The sequence below is a fragment of the Chanodichthys erythropterus genome, chromosome 15, assembly GCF_024489055.1.
Source record: "Chanodichthys erythropterus isolate Z2021 chromosome 15, ASM2448905v1, whole genome shotgun sequence".
Taxonomy (NCBI): Eukaryota; Metazoa; Chordata; class Actinopteri; order Cypriniformes; family Xenocyprididae; genus Chanodichthys; species Chanodichthys erythropterus.
This window is the reverse complement of record NC_090235.1, coordinates 29,452,045-29,466,561: the sequence shown is the minus strand read 5'-3', so window position 1 is coordinate 29,466,561 and position 14,517 is coordinate 29,452,045. Positions and strand designations below refer to the sequence as shown.

The 14,517-nt window shown below is 35.9% G+C and overlaps 1 protein-coding gene across 1 annotated transcript; it reads right to left on the bottom strand.

Moving 5' to 3' along the window:
• Nucleotides 1–109: 109 nt before the first annotated feature.
• si:ch211-152p11.4 (regulator of G-protein signaling 3) lies at nt 110–11,041 on the bottom strand. Its single transcript, XM_067410987.1, has 7 exons — nt 11,038–11,041; nt 10,597–10,634; nt 9,764–10,285; nt 7,884–7,945; nt 7,533–7,663; nt 3,736–3,902; nt 110–1,921 (listed from the first exon to the last, which is right to left on the bottom strand). Exons 1-7 carry the CDS (start codon nt 11,039–11,041, stop codon nt 1,751–1,753), a joined length of 1,095 nt encoding a protein of 364 aa, XP_067267088.1. The 3' UTR covers nt 110–1,750.
• Between the last annotated feature and the right edge of the window lie 3,476 nt (nt 11,042–14,517).

Genomic DNA, 14,517 nt, shown 5'->3' with positions numbered 1-14,517 from the left:
AGAAATGAACTGTTGGACATTGCAAAGGAAGCTAGATGTGAGAATAATAAAGGGGAAATGATTTAAAGAATTTTTAATAAACCACAAAAGTGAAAATAGACCTTTAATGAAAATAACATAAGCAGCTATTTGTAACTCCATTAGATTTGTGCTTGTGCTTTTTTTTTTAAACCAGTCCTATTTATAAAACTTCAGTGATTCATTTTATAGCTTGTGCTTTTTTAATCACAATTTTATAATCTGATAATTTATAATGTTTTTCAAAGAAAAGTACATTTTTTTTCCATGGAAAATTAAATGAAATGGTTCAAATTGTTCTGTTAGTTTCATTTAGATCGCTGCTCTCAAACAACAAATACTTTTACAGTCAAACTGATGCTCATTATTGTACACTGATCTCATAATGATCTCAATCCCTTGTGGAAATCATTTATATCATACTGAGACAAACAGATTAAACCCTTGGAAACATTAGTGCATGCAGCTCCTAATAGCTTTTCTAAAGTTATGATACATGTACCATCTAAATGTCTCAGTCACAGCAGACATCATCAACATACACTAAAAAGTGGGTACAAATACATACAGCACATCACATCCTTTCAGTCTGACGTGGAAAACCCTGACACACATGGTGGCCATTTTACAATATGTGCATTTTCTGGAATATACATTTAAAAAATGTTCCCTCTCAAATGTTCAAGCTGACATTTTTCGTGACTTTATTCTGAATGCGTGTTTGCTCTTTTTAAGATGTTTTTCAAGTGTTTATGCACAGTAATAAGAATACAGTGCTTTTAGAATCATCTGTATTAATGCTGGCATCCATTACTGTAAGTTTGCTTAAACAGGTTCCACGTTTTAAACCTGCCAACAGGTCACATTTCCCAACTTCAGTATGTGTGACAATCACTGAATTCTACAAAACATAGTTCACAATACTTTGATTTTTTTTTGTTAGACAAACTCAGCGACATGCCTATGACTTCTATTTCTATAGTCGCATTTTCTTCAAATAAATGAATGTGTACAGCTTTAATGTACAATCTGTAATCATAAAATCAAAGAAAAGACAAAAAATCCTACATCACTATGCTAATGCACACGGTTCAAAATATCTCAAACATTTTAAACTCAAACCAATAAAGAACTGGCCATCTGTAAAGACTACGAAGACATTTTAAACTAAGTACTTGTGTTCATATTGCTTATTTAGATAAGTGCCTATTTTAATTTTGTCAGTGAGATCTTGACATTTTGTTTAAATATCTATTTAACTATATTAAATAACTTTTTATGGGAAAGTAAATTCTAGGAGTAAGAATGAGTCAGAAAATGGTTTGACCCCGATGTCAAACCAAAGTGCTCAAGCCTTACACTGAACAGCCCATTCCTGCCAGACGTGTTTTCCCTTTGTTGCCGGTCAACATGCCATTTAGTCGTCCTTACCGGCCTGTAATGTTTTCAGTCTAGCAACTGAGAGAAGCCCGAATCAAACTTGTAAAATGTTAGCACCTCATTCCTCATTGCGTGACCTTTTAGGCACATAAAAGTTCAAGACAATTGCATCTTCCCTTCTAATCTGTTTCCCTTTTTATTTAACTAAAATGTTCTTCAGTAGTTAAGATTATTTTTTTCATCAAAAGTTCTCACAGAGACGTTTGTTGTCTCCAGTCTAACTGTCCAGGCATGATGTCCGTACAGATTTAGGATGACCTCGCTCTCATTGGACACTCCGCCCAGACTTGTTCTAGTACGAATCCCTCAGTAGTGTGAGGTAGATCTCAGACTTGAGGAAACGGGGGTAACAGTCCATTTCCAGGAGGCAGTAGATGCGCTTTTGGGCATGTGAGAGGGAAGTGTGAGAGGGGGCTTTGAGGAGCTCTATGGTCAGTTCTCTTGTCTTACTGTCCAGATTCACCTAAAAGTGGTGGAAAGAAATTTGTAATTCACAAATATCCACACAAAATAGTTAATAAAGAGAAGTTCAATCAAAAATTATAAAGTATATATATATATTTTTTTTCAATTTCAATTATACAGTCATTTTATAGATTTATGTGAGGAAAGGACAGAAATTAGCTTGTATAATATGGCACTGAGGCAGTCCTGCTCCAATTACTTTTAATTTAAAGGTGCAATATGTAAGATTTTCTGTCCGCTAGAGGTCGCTAGAGGCCTATTCCAAACAAAGGCATAGCTTGGTGATGCCAAGTTTGAGCGCGGAATCTTGAGGCATGTTGTCTTCACCTAACAGCCCGTGGAAAACAATTGGGATAGGACTCATGTTCATGGATGCGATTATTAACATTACTGTAGTATGAAGCAGAGCAGGACCGAGTGTTGTGGGAGCTGAACGAGGCGCTGGAGAGATTGTGCAACACACGCCTCACGGGCAGCGGAACTTTTGTTATGCCACAGTCGCCGGCGCCGCTTCTGCTTTTCCGATCAAGCATATGATGTAACGCAGCTCTGTTTAGAATATCATATTAAATGCTGGATGGCTTGTGTTGATAAATGCCATTAATTTTAAAACGTATTGTATGATGGAGAAAATTTTGTATTACTGTTACTAAAAATAAAATTGAATCTGACTATGCAATGTTAGCTACTTGAAAAAATAGTGTTTTTCTCTGAGGCATGGCAAAGCATGGTACTCGCAAAAAAAAAATCAAAAAAAAAAAAAAATCAAGAAAATTAGATTTAAACAATAAGACTAAACGTGTTGAGCTATATAACAATAATTAGTTTTCTGTCTATTAATATACCAAAACAGTTGTTCCCTTGTCTATTAAAACATAAATATTAAAACATTTTTTGCGTTTCCATGGTTTTTACAAAATAAACGAGAGTAACGCAGGTATGACGCAAACGACAGGCGACTCCTCACACGTCCCGGAGCCTTGGTTAAAATTGCAATTTTCTCACGATTTATAAATAGTTGGAAATATTTGGGATATTGTAAGTACTCAAGTCAACAAAATATATAACACTGGCTTAGTTGTTTTTTTTTAATATATTTTACTGCAAAATTCTTACATATTGCACCTTTAATTACTTATACAAAAATGTTCTTTAAGCCTTCTGAAGCCATACAACAGATTTGTGAGAAGAAATGACAGAAATTTCCTTTGGTTTTATAATAGGCACTGGGACTGTCAAGCTCTAAAAAAAAAAAAAAGTCAATTTTTTTTTTTTTTTCATTATTTTTATTTTTAATTATACAAAAATTAGCTATAATTCTTTGTCTTCTGATTTCTTCTGAAGTCATATTTTTATGAGGAAAGGACTGAAATTTAAAAGGTGAAGTTCAAAATTTCTGCTGCACTAGTGAAATTTCAAGATCAGTTTCAAAAATTCATCCAATTTCATTTAAATTTGGTGCACATTAAACCTGGTAAAAATGAGATTTGAGAACTATTGTAAAGGGGGCGTTTTTAGAATGACTTTAGAACACTTATATACAGCTATGGAAAAAATTAAGAGACCACTCCAAGTTCAGAAATCAATGTTAAGTGGTCTTGATTTTTTCCATAGCTGTATAATGTACGAGTCATATGGACTATTTCTATGGTACTTTTATAGTGTTTTTTTTTTGGGGTCATTTTGCAGTTCAGCAGCCCCAGTCCCGATTTATTTACATTGTAGGAAAAAGAGCAGCTTTGGCAATGTTGGGTGAAATATTTGTTTATGCTGTAAACAGACAAACAAACAGCCAAATTTAGATAAATCTACCTCTCTGGGAGCACCGAGCTGGATGTAAGTCTCAGAAATCATTTTTGCCCGCCTATGCAGGCTGAATTTGTTGGATGACTGTCTGTACTGCTCACAGGCCGAGTAGAACTGCAGGTTTTCCTCACTGAATTCGGATCGCAGGAACGCTTCAAAGACTGTGACTCCCACTAAAGGAAAGGTGAGAGGAGAGAAGGAGAAAGAACCTTAACGAACAGCTATTTCTGTTTACAAATGGGAGGGGTTGAGGCTCAGATGATACGTTCACATGCATGTTCTGCCATACACCCACACGTCACATAGCAGTTGCCACAAAAATGAGAGAAGAAAAAAAGCTTTGGACGTCAATATCTTGAGGGTTTATCTCACAGCACATACCTTCCTTCCCTCGCATTTTCTCAAAACCCTTGAACTGCGGGGTTGCGACACTCTTGAGTGAGAAAATAGAAGTCGAACGGGGGCAGGGCTCTGGAGTTACAACATACTGGTGTTCCAACATTTCAACCAGTCCAGACACCAAAACACAGCCACCACACAATTCAAAAAAAGAAGCTTTAAATGCTGTATAATCCACACTAGCTTGAACCATAAATAAATATGGCACAAAAAAAAAATATTGAATTTAAAATATGGTTTGGATTTAAAAAGATCCAAAGTCAAGTTTTAATCAAGTTTTAGTTACTGATAAACTTATTTTCCATAAATTCCAGAAAATATTATATGGTTTGAATGGTTGAGCCATTGAATAGTTCCCATCACTATTTTATTTTTATTTACTTCTCTTCCCATCATGCTGTAGAAACAGTCCAAAGGATGTTACATATTTGGTGTCACAATTTTACAAAATGTTGTTTTTTGTAATGTGGGAACATTGCAAGCGAAAAGGTTGATTCATTGAATATCAATTCAACAGATTAAAATATTATGGTTTTGGTAATTAAAATACGTTTATAATAATCTTCTACAATAAACTGAATATCAATTTAACAGACTGTCAAGATTACGTTACTGTAATGAAGAATATGGGATATGGAATACCTATAAAAGGGATAGTTCACCCAAAAATGAAAATTATCCCATGATTTACTCACCCTCAAGTCATCCTAGGTGTACTGTATATGACTATATTCTTTCAGATGAACACAATCGGAGATATATTTAAAAATATCCTTAGTCCTCCAAGGTTTATAATGGTTGTGAATGGCTGGTCAAATTTTGAAGTAAAAAAATGCATCCATCCATAAAAAAAAAATTAATCCATTCGACTCCAGGGGGTTACTAAAGGCCTTCTGAAGCGAATCAATGCGTTTGTGTAAAACAAATATCCTCATTTAAAACTTTATAAATTCAAATAACAAGATAGTCATATACACCCAGGATGGCTTGAGGGTGAGTAAATCATGGGATCGTTTTAATTTTTGGGTGAACAATCCCTTTAAACAGTATGTTATTTATGGAAAGCACTATTACGTATATACAGAGAGAATTAGTCTCCAAATGAGCAAGAGCAGTGACACAGAATCGACTGAATTCCTCACTCTGTTATACTTTGTCTAAACTGGAACTGCAAAATGTGCTACGTGAGCATCAGTGTATTATTAGATTTTATGAGGTTTGTTACACTAATAAATTGCTTCCAGGGTTATAACAGAAATACAAAAGAGGCTGTTAAATCATTAAACCCTATTAATTTTAACACTAAAACATGACAACTGGTGTCAAGACAAGCATAACCATAACCATTATTAGTCCACTGTTTATACATCACAAGCTGCACTAATAAAGCTTTAAGTTTGCTGTTTGGCCATATCTTTCTTCCATTTGAGGTCATAATTATCAGTAGTGCTTTCTATTATCATTGCCCCTAACCATATACAGCAAGCACTAAACTTCAACACTCTGCTAAGAACATGAATCATACTTAGAATTATGTGGTTTGCTAAGAAGAGGTGTGCTACTACTTTTCTAGGAGATCTGACTAACAATGTTTACATGGTGGACAATGAACCAGGCAAAACATCCTGTAGACTTTCACTCAAGGGACCTGAAACACATCAAGAGTCCTTGTGACTGGTCTTATTTTTCTTTTACAAAACCCTGCCATCATGCTACAGACTTTTCATAGGCAAGCACCACTCACATTCCCTTCTGAAAATGTAAAAATCTAGGTGATTTAATCTGTGAAATTGTACGTCAGCGCTCTCAACCTCTTGGGGAAAAGCCCATTATTCCATTATCTCATTTCTTCATATCGCTTTATGTTGTTAGGGAATTCTCCGGAAACTCATGCTTGAAGCTACACATGAAAGTGGTTCCTCAATGTTAAGAGGAAGCCGTTTCAAGGGTGTTTCAATTATGTAATAGATGGGTTTCACTGCAGAACCACAAAATTGTACTGAGCACACACCAAGGAAAACCGTCTACATGTGGCGCACATACAGTAAACACAAGTGTTGTTTACAATAGCAACACATTATTAAAAAAAACACGTCTGTGATGATGCAGGATGAACGCAAACGCACCAGGGTTCGATGGAATCAATTTGAGTGTGAAACCAGACCAACGCTGCGGGGGGCACCAGGAACAATTGCGCCCCGGGCTCGGACCGCGGCAAACAAGCCCAGTGTGCAAATAGCGATAGATGCTATTTACACTAAGTGAAAATAGCATTTTCTTAGCAATATGCTATTTACACCAGATGAAAATAGCAATAGATTCTATTTACACCAGATGAAAATAGCAATAGATTCTATTTACACCATGTGAAAGTATCAGTTCTTTGCAATAAGAGTAAATAGTAATTAGATGCTATCTATACTTTATATTGGCAGTCAGATCCTATTTGTACCTCACTATTTTTGTACATTAACAGGATGCAATAATATCAGAGTGTATATGATAATATTTATTAAAATTATTAAATGGATGCTGCCTTATTAGGAGAATAAAAACCCTCCCTAAACCTTCCCCTAAAACTACCCAATAAACGCTTTTAATATTATTAAACACTCGTTCGCAGTTTATTTACACTTTTAGAGCATTATTTTAATTGAAAATAAATGAGAGCTTGACAAAAGGCGGATTCGAACCCACGTTGATCGCGTTAAAAGCCTAGTCTGCGACCCTTACTCGCTACTGCTGTGCCACTGAAGACAAAACTTGAGTGGCCCAACCAGACATAGGTGGGTGGAGCTGGTGTAAATGGCATTATATATATGAAGAGTTCAGATGCAAAAGCCTCTAAGTGCCATCTGAAATTTTCTTCTAAAATGAGCATTTTTATCAAGCTTGTATGTTTAGGTTCAGTAATTTCACTTTAATGTCAATTAATAGGTAATTTTCAAAGCCATTAAAGTGAATTAACTGAACATAAACATGCAAGCTTGATAAAAATGCTCATTTTAGAAGAAAATTTCAGATGGCACTTAGAGGCTTTTGCATCTGAACTAATATATATATATATATGCACTTAATGTAAATAGACACATAAATAACCTCAACTAACCTCAAACAGTAGTGTATACAGTATTATAATCTATATCTAGATCTATAATCTAGATCTGTGATCTACATATGATATCAAACAGTATATGGTTCAAACTGCATGTATAATTTCCATTAAAACATTTCAAGCATGGCCGGGCAGTTGGCCACAAACATCTCAATTTCACAACGTTCAGGTCAAAGTTAGTAGAACAACAGCTTTTCTTTTGCATGTGACGCTATGATGTCTCGCAGGCGTTCTTTGACCAGCTGCCTGGCAACTCTAGCAGTTTAAAACCAAATGACTGAGCACTAACCTCTGCTCTCCAGCAAAACATCAAGGGACTTGGCCCAACTTTCCATCTCCTTCCTGCTTAGTCGAGCTTTGGCGTGGCCCACCTGACTCCACTGCCTGAGGAAAGGCATTCGAGAACGCCGCTCTTTAGCACTGAGAGAAACAAGAGGGTGAGAGGATATGTGACTAAGATATCCAGCAAAAAATTACAAAATTGTGGAATCAATAACAGTGGGCCAAAATAAGGAGCTGGGGAGGGGTTGTTTTGCAAGTGGCGACTAGAGAATAGGCCAAAAGCAAAACAGAAACGGGAGAAAATCCACATGAGATTGAGGAAATATGTGCCTTGATTGTTTGCTGAGTTTTATTTTACCTGGTTATGTTGTCTCTGTGCTCTGCACTTGTCAAATTTGATTGTGAGGAATGCGGTGAACCCTTATGTGGAAAAAAAAAAAGAGAGATCACTGATATGCATAACACTGTCATGATGGTAACTGACTTGATTTGAGACTTAAAGGAAGTATAATTTACACAAATGTTCCATGACTTAAATAAATGTCATGAAGGCGTTGCGTAATGGAAAACATTCTGATAATGCCAGATCTATCAGATGCCAAAATATTCCAGATAATGAAAGTTTTTGTTCTACAGTGTCTGTCGTGATTTCTTGTCACAATATTGTAGATTAAAAAAAACCCTTTTTGCATCAATAGTGTAATTACTTTATAGGAGAACATTCAGTTCCCCTTTCAGAGTTTGCTTCTTCTTTCACGGTTTGGACAAAGCAACATTATATCTCAAGGGGTAAGCACTGATTCAAACTGAACTTAACTAATTGTGTAATACAAAAGCACTCATGACTTTTCACTTCATCACACTTGGCTTGTAAATTCTAAACAAGCAGTGCTATATCCTGGAGCTGAAGCCCTGCTGCTCCTGATATATGTGAAATACATCTACTGTACAAAACATAAACATGGCTCAACAGCAAAGATGGCTTGATGGCCCAGGGCCAGTGTGAGAAGTTTCAGGCCAGTTGAAGGAACTGTGTATTGCCAGTGCTTAGTTTGTTATATGATCTTCTATTTATTTGTTTTCTTTGATGGATTAAGTACCACCACCATTTTTTTTTTTTTTTTTTTTTAAATTCTGCAGAATTTAAAAAAGTAATATTATTTGGCTGGATGACATATAAAGCTTTTGTGATATTCTTGGCATCAGTTAAAATGGGAGAACAACGATAAATGAACCAAATTTTGAATTATATACCATCATTTTTCTAGTAATTAAGAATATAGTTGTCATGGAAATACACTTTTTGTTTTAAACAAAAAATGTTAGTAAAAATATGAATTTTTCTGACCTTTTTTTTTTTTTTGAAAATACACTATTGTTCACAATTTTTTTTTTTCAATTTTTTTAAACAAATTAATACTTTTATTCCCAATTACTTTTATTTTAATGTGGTTCATTTTCATGGCGTCTGTTTGTATATAGTTCACTGTTTTGATTATAGTTTTGATTTATGTTCCTTATGTTTGAATTTTGAAATTTTGATTAAAAAAAAAGTAATACTTATAATAATCAAGGATGCTTTAAATTGACAGTAAATAATGTTACAAAATATTTCCATTTCAAATAAATGCTGTTCTTTTGAACTTTCTATTCATCAAAAAGCCTGAAAAAAAAGTGTATCACAGTTGCCACAAAAATATTAAGGTCAACATTGATAATAATAAGAAATGTTTCTTGAGCAGCAAATTAATATATTAAAATGATTTCTGAAGGATCATGTGAAACTGAAGACTTGGAGTAATGATGCTGAAAAATCAGCTTTACCATCACAGGAATAAATGACATTTTAAAATATATTAAAACAGTTATTTTAAATTATAATAATATTTCATATTACTGTTTTCCCTATATTTTTGATCAAATAAATGCAGCCTTGGTCAGCAGAAGAGACTTCTTTCAAAAATATGAAGTCTTACTATCCCCAAACAATTGAATTACAGTACATGTTTTTAATATACAAATAATAATAATAATAAACAAATAAGCATGTGTGTGTGTGTGTGTGTGGTGATGTGATGCCAGTAAACATGTTGACTGGACCAGAACAAAATCTGTATAGTTGAGTCCTGATCAACTCAAATTGTCATATTTCAAATATACAATTATAATTTGTCATAATATGTCAGCTGAAAGTAATCAACTTCATTAACAAACTCTAAATCAAATCTCCAAACTTACCTGTCCAAACAAACTTTTAAGGTGTAATTTTGCAGCTGCCAGTTTGGCCCGAGCTTGCTGTCGGTGATAATGAGGAGGTTTTGGGGAGTTGGACGCATGGTTAGATTTCAGTGTGGATGACGAAGAGTGCAGGGAACCACATTTTCCCATACTCTCAAGGCTGCCTTTGGAATTAGCAGCGATCTGGCTGTCACTGTAAGCTTTAAAGCTGTCATTTAGGTTCGTAACTTTCAGTAAACCAGATTCCTTCTCCAAGCCGACCAGATTTTCCACACTAATGCTGTGATCTCTGTTAAGCTCCCCCTTTCCAGCACTTCCTGACTTTGCATCTGGGGTGCAAGGATAGGATGCTGAGGCCCCATCCGTCTCATCCTCAGAGGTGCCTGGGCTCTCATCTCTATTCCCCTGTCCCCAGGGCAAGAAGTCCAGCTCCAACAAAGCACCCACTGAACTGTACTTACGCAGCATTATGCTGGTTTTTAAAAGAAATAAAGAAAGGATGGTAGAGAGAACGCCAGAAGCCTAAAGATAGAACAACAGAATGGACAAAAAGAATTCAATTAAATGTGCGTACAGTGTCTATTCAGCTTATTGCTATCTATCCATCTATTCTATGAAACATCTGCTCAGCTCATAAATAGATAGATAGATAGAGTGGTACTAGGTAATACTGTTCACTTCTATAATGATACAGCACTGTGTACATTCTCAAAGTTTTGCATCAGAGTAACAGAGTTTGTTGTTAAAAACTACTTAGTCTGTTAACCCAGTTATGAAGGGTTAAAATGTAACCAAAGTTTTAGTTTACATTTGTAGCAAACGAGTCAACTCACGCCAAGTAAGACTCGAGTCGCCTCAGGACGCTTCAGGACTACACAAGACAAACCAGAAAAGCTCCCATTATAATCAACACATGTCTTTACACTACAAGCGCGCGCAAATCGTTTATTTTAATAGGACAGCTCCAGTTTGTCGCGTCGCGTCTTTGGCGCAGCGTGTAAACAAACAAACAAAACGTGACATCTGAGCACGGTTCACATATGACATAGAAATATACCTTAAGATAGATCCGTTTCTCGTCTTTTCACGACATGTCCATGTTTAGGTCTAATATCCTAAAGATTCGGAGTCGGTTCGTCTTTCAGCTGGAGTCCGAAGCGAGTCAGCTGAACGGAGTGATTCTTCGTGTAGCCGTCAAAATCACGTCTTTCGTGTCCTCCTTTTCATTTTACTCCTGAATGACAAAAGCAACGCCTATTTTCTTTTTGTCACACCCATAGTTCAGTCTGGACTTGCCCTCCCTAACGTAACGTTACATGCGTGGAAAGACGAGTAGCATATGACACAAGCGTTTATGTGTTAAACATGGAAACTATAACTAAGCTGACGTCAAAATACCACAGTTACTACAGATATTACTACAACAACGCTGAGGTAACTATAGCCACCACGTGTCATAGAGATTTAACACAATTACAGGGGGATTCTGTAATTACAGGTGGATTCTGTAAGCTTCTAATACTGTTTAAAGAAAATAAAAGATGTATTAATAATTGTACTAATTATTATTGGGCGTAAACCAGGATTGCCATGGTACAATTTTACAAAGGTACACATATAGAATAGCTGGTTTACAGTTAATTAATGGTGCCTCTCCCTGAAGAATAAAAAGTACATTTTTGTATTATTATACTATCATAATCGATTACACTCACTTCTCCAGGCTCTGTTCGTTATAAATTATGATTATAGCAGGTGTTTAAAAATGCCACGATTGTACTCGAAGAGCGCTCTCTACAGGTCATAGTATTATTTCATGATAGTATAACAATAATGAAAGCTTTCCCCATTATGATTGGATGAGCTATTATTATTATCTTTAAACAATATGATATAATTTGAATAAATACAGTAATACAATAATAATTCGATTTAAGAGAGCAGAGAGACTTTTAATATGGGACTTTTGTTTTGGCACGTTGGATTTTCTTCATGTGTTTGAATCTAAGTTTGTCCGGTAGATGGAGTGGTTAAACAACACACATATTCAAGATGCCAAAAATTATCAAGGTAATTTTAATCAGGAATGACTGTGATGTGCAAATGAAAATCATACACATTCACATAACATTAGTCATTGCAATGACTATACAATCATCACTGGTACAGTATGTCTGTTACTACATGAGCACAGAGGAGGGAGCTTCTGCCCCTGTGCCTTTCTGTCTATGCTAGGGGTGCTGTGTCTTTGCAAGTCTCTCCATATGGGGTCCCTCAGTTCCAAGACCAGATAAAAAATAAATAAATTTAAAAAAAAAAAAAAAAAAAAAAAAACATAGTTCCCAGTGGCTTTGGGGATTCTTTCCGTGCAGCAAGCCTTCTTCTAACGATGAATTGTGTTTCAGCCTCGAAATAGATCACAAAGTCTCTAAAGAATTTTTCATCATGGTTCAAGAAGAAATGTTGCGTGACTGAGCTGTCATTGAACACATGATCTTGAATACTAATGCTAATGTCACCATTACTACTCGCACTAAAACTGATAATACGTATATTAATCCAAGTTTGTCATGTTTTGTCAAAATTGCAACAAGTTCTAATGAGGCTGGCACTGCAGGATCTTGCAAAACTGCTGATTAAATGTTTACAGCTAGGCTGTTTCATAGTCTAGTAACTTTACTGAGAAGCAGAAACAGTGAGCTATTGATCACTTGTGGGTGGAGAAGTAGATGCAATTGAGGTGAAGTGGATTCAGTCAATGAATGATGGCTTGTATGAGATGATCTAGTGAAACAAAAGCCAGTCTGTTTCATCATTGACTGGTCCATAATACCAAGCGATTGATCGAAAAAATGATTGATATCCCATTGTGAAGTTCAGAATGTCAAATGTGCTGTTTGCTGAAGGGAGAAGTGAAGCATTATCTGTCATCCAGCAAAAGATGTCAGTAATGCAGGCTTGTCTCAACTGTTTTAAAAGTCTGCACAGAAGTTGCGATAGTCTTTTCTTCCCTGTTGTAAAGTATATCCAAGTGAAACATCACTTTAGAACTAGTAGCAATGACAGCTTGGGCTGCTTCAATAAAGTAATTTAGTGTATTATGAAAGAGAAAGAGCATGTGATTACCTGCGTCAGAGATTTCATTCTCTAGGTCAAGTCATTGTAACTTGCAGTGAAGCCGCTGAAAAAAATCCCCACCAGACCGTTTCTCAAGATCAGGTACGGCAATATTATTTATATAAAAAATATTTTTTATTGAACAATATTTAATGAACACTAACATCCATTATACAAGAATAAGAAGTTTGTACAATAGCAAACAGGCAAGCAAATAATTCAGTCCAAAAAAAATATTAAATGATCCAAAATCAATTTTTGAGCAAGAACATAACCAGCTAGTATTTAAAATCTCCTTACTTTAGCCTGATTCACAGCGGTAAGCTTGTAAAAAAAAAAAAAACGGTACTAGTGGGTTTCCGCGTGAAATTTAAGCATGTAGCAGTTCATTAGTTATTTTGGTCATACTTCCAAGATGTAGAATCTGTGATTCCGAAGTACAGTATCCACACCGATGTGGTGACTGACAGCAAACAATCATTAGATTAATCCGCGCTGAGGAGCCGTGCTGATGCACAACCCATGTAAAGTTGATAATTCCGCAAATAACTGCAATTGTAGGTTTCAAACAGAGATGGCGACAAAGAGGCAAAACTTATGGACTGCAGCTTTGCCCTCAGTCAAAACTATTTGATCAGGAACAAATAACAGATTTGTAATATCATTTACACAATCTACATTGCATTTACATATGTGGTCACCAAATACTGCTAGATGAAAATATTACTGCCTCAAACCAAGGAGCCAGATGCTACCAGGGCTACCAAGTTACTAAAGCATTGTGGGACCAGATATTATATATTCTGATAACTAGATTCTAAGCAGAGGGATGGTAATATCGCCAGATGCTAATATTACTGGGTCTCCAGCCAAGGCATGGAGGGATGGCCACTTGTGTCAGGCCACCTCAAGGAACTCTGGAAATTTGGCAGTAAATAGTGCAAATAAAGTTTTAGATTAATTTACACTATTTACATATTCCTGTTCATGTCTTCTTCTGTGACCTGAAACAAACAAACAGAAACCAAGGTTATAGTCTACATACATTACAATTAGAAGAAAACATTTTAAAAATGTTTAATAAAATGAAAAGTGAATATATCTACAAAATCATTCGTAGCTGATTTCAGTACCTTAAAGGTGCAGTAAGTAGATTTTGAAAAATGCAGTTGGACATTGTTGATATTTGAAATCAACCCAAACAGACCCACCCCTCTCTTCATTGCTCTGCCTCCAAAACTCACACTCCAATCCTAACCACCCTGCTCCGAGTTGGTCTGAAACCCCGGCCTGATCGCTGCCTGCTGGCATGCGAGGCAAACGCACTAACAATGACGCTAAACACCACATTCTCATCAGTGTGCAGTAGTTTAACTGCAAAACTCTCACTATCTGGCCACCGTTACACACGCAATGCAAGAGTGGATGTCTGTTTATCACAGCTGACGTGCAACAAAATAATGCTACAAGAAAAATAAAATGCAGTTGATGAGCGAACGAAAGGAAGCACAAAAAATGAACGTACAGTACACAAGAGTAAATAAAAAGTTTTCATTGTTAGTCGCCAAACAGCACAGCAGCTCCAGACACTCAAACCCAGTGTTCCTCACATTTGAAGCGGTTTCAAAGCAGCCTCC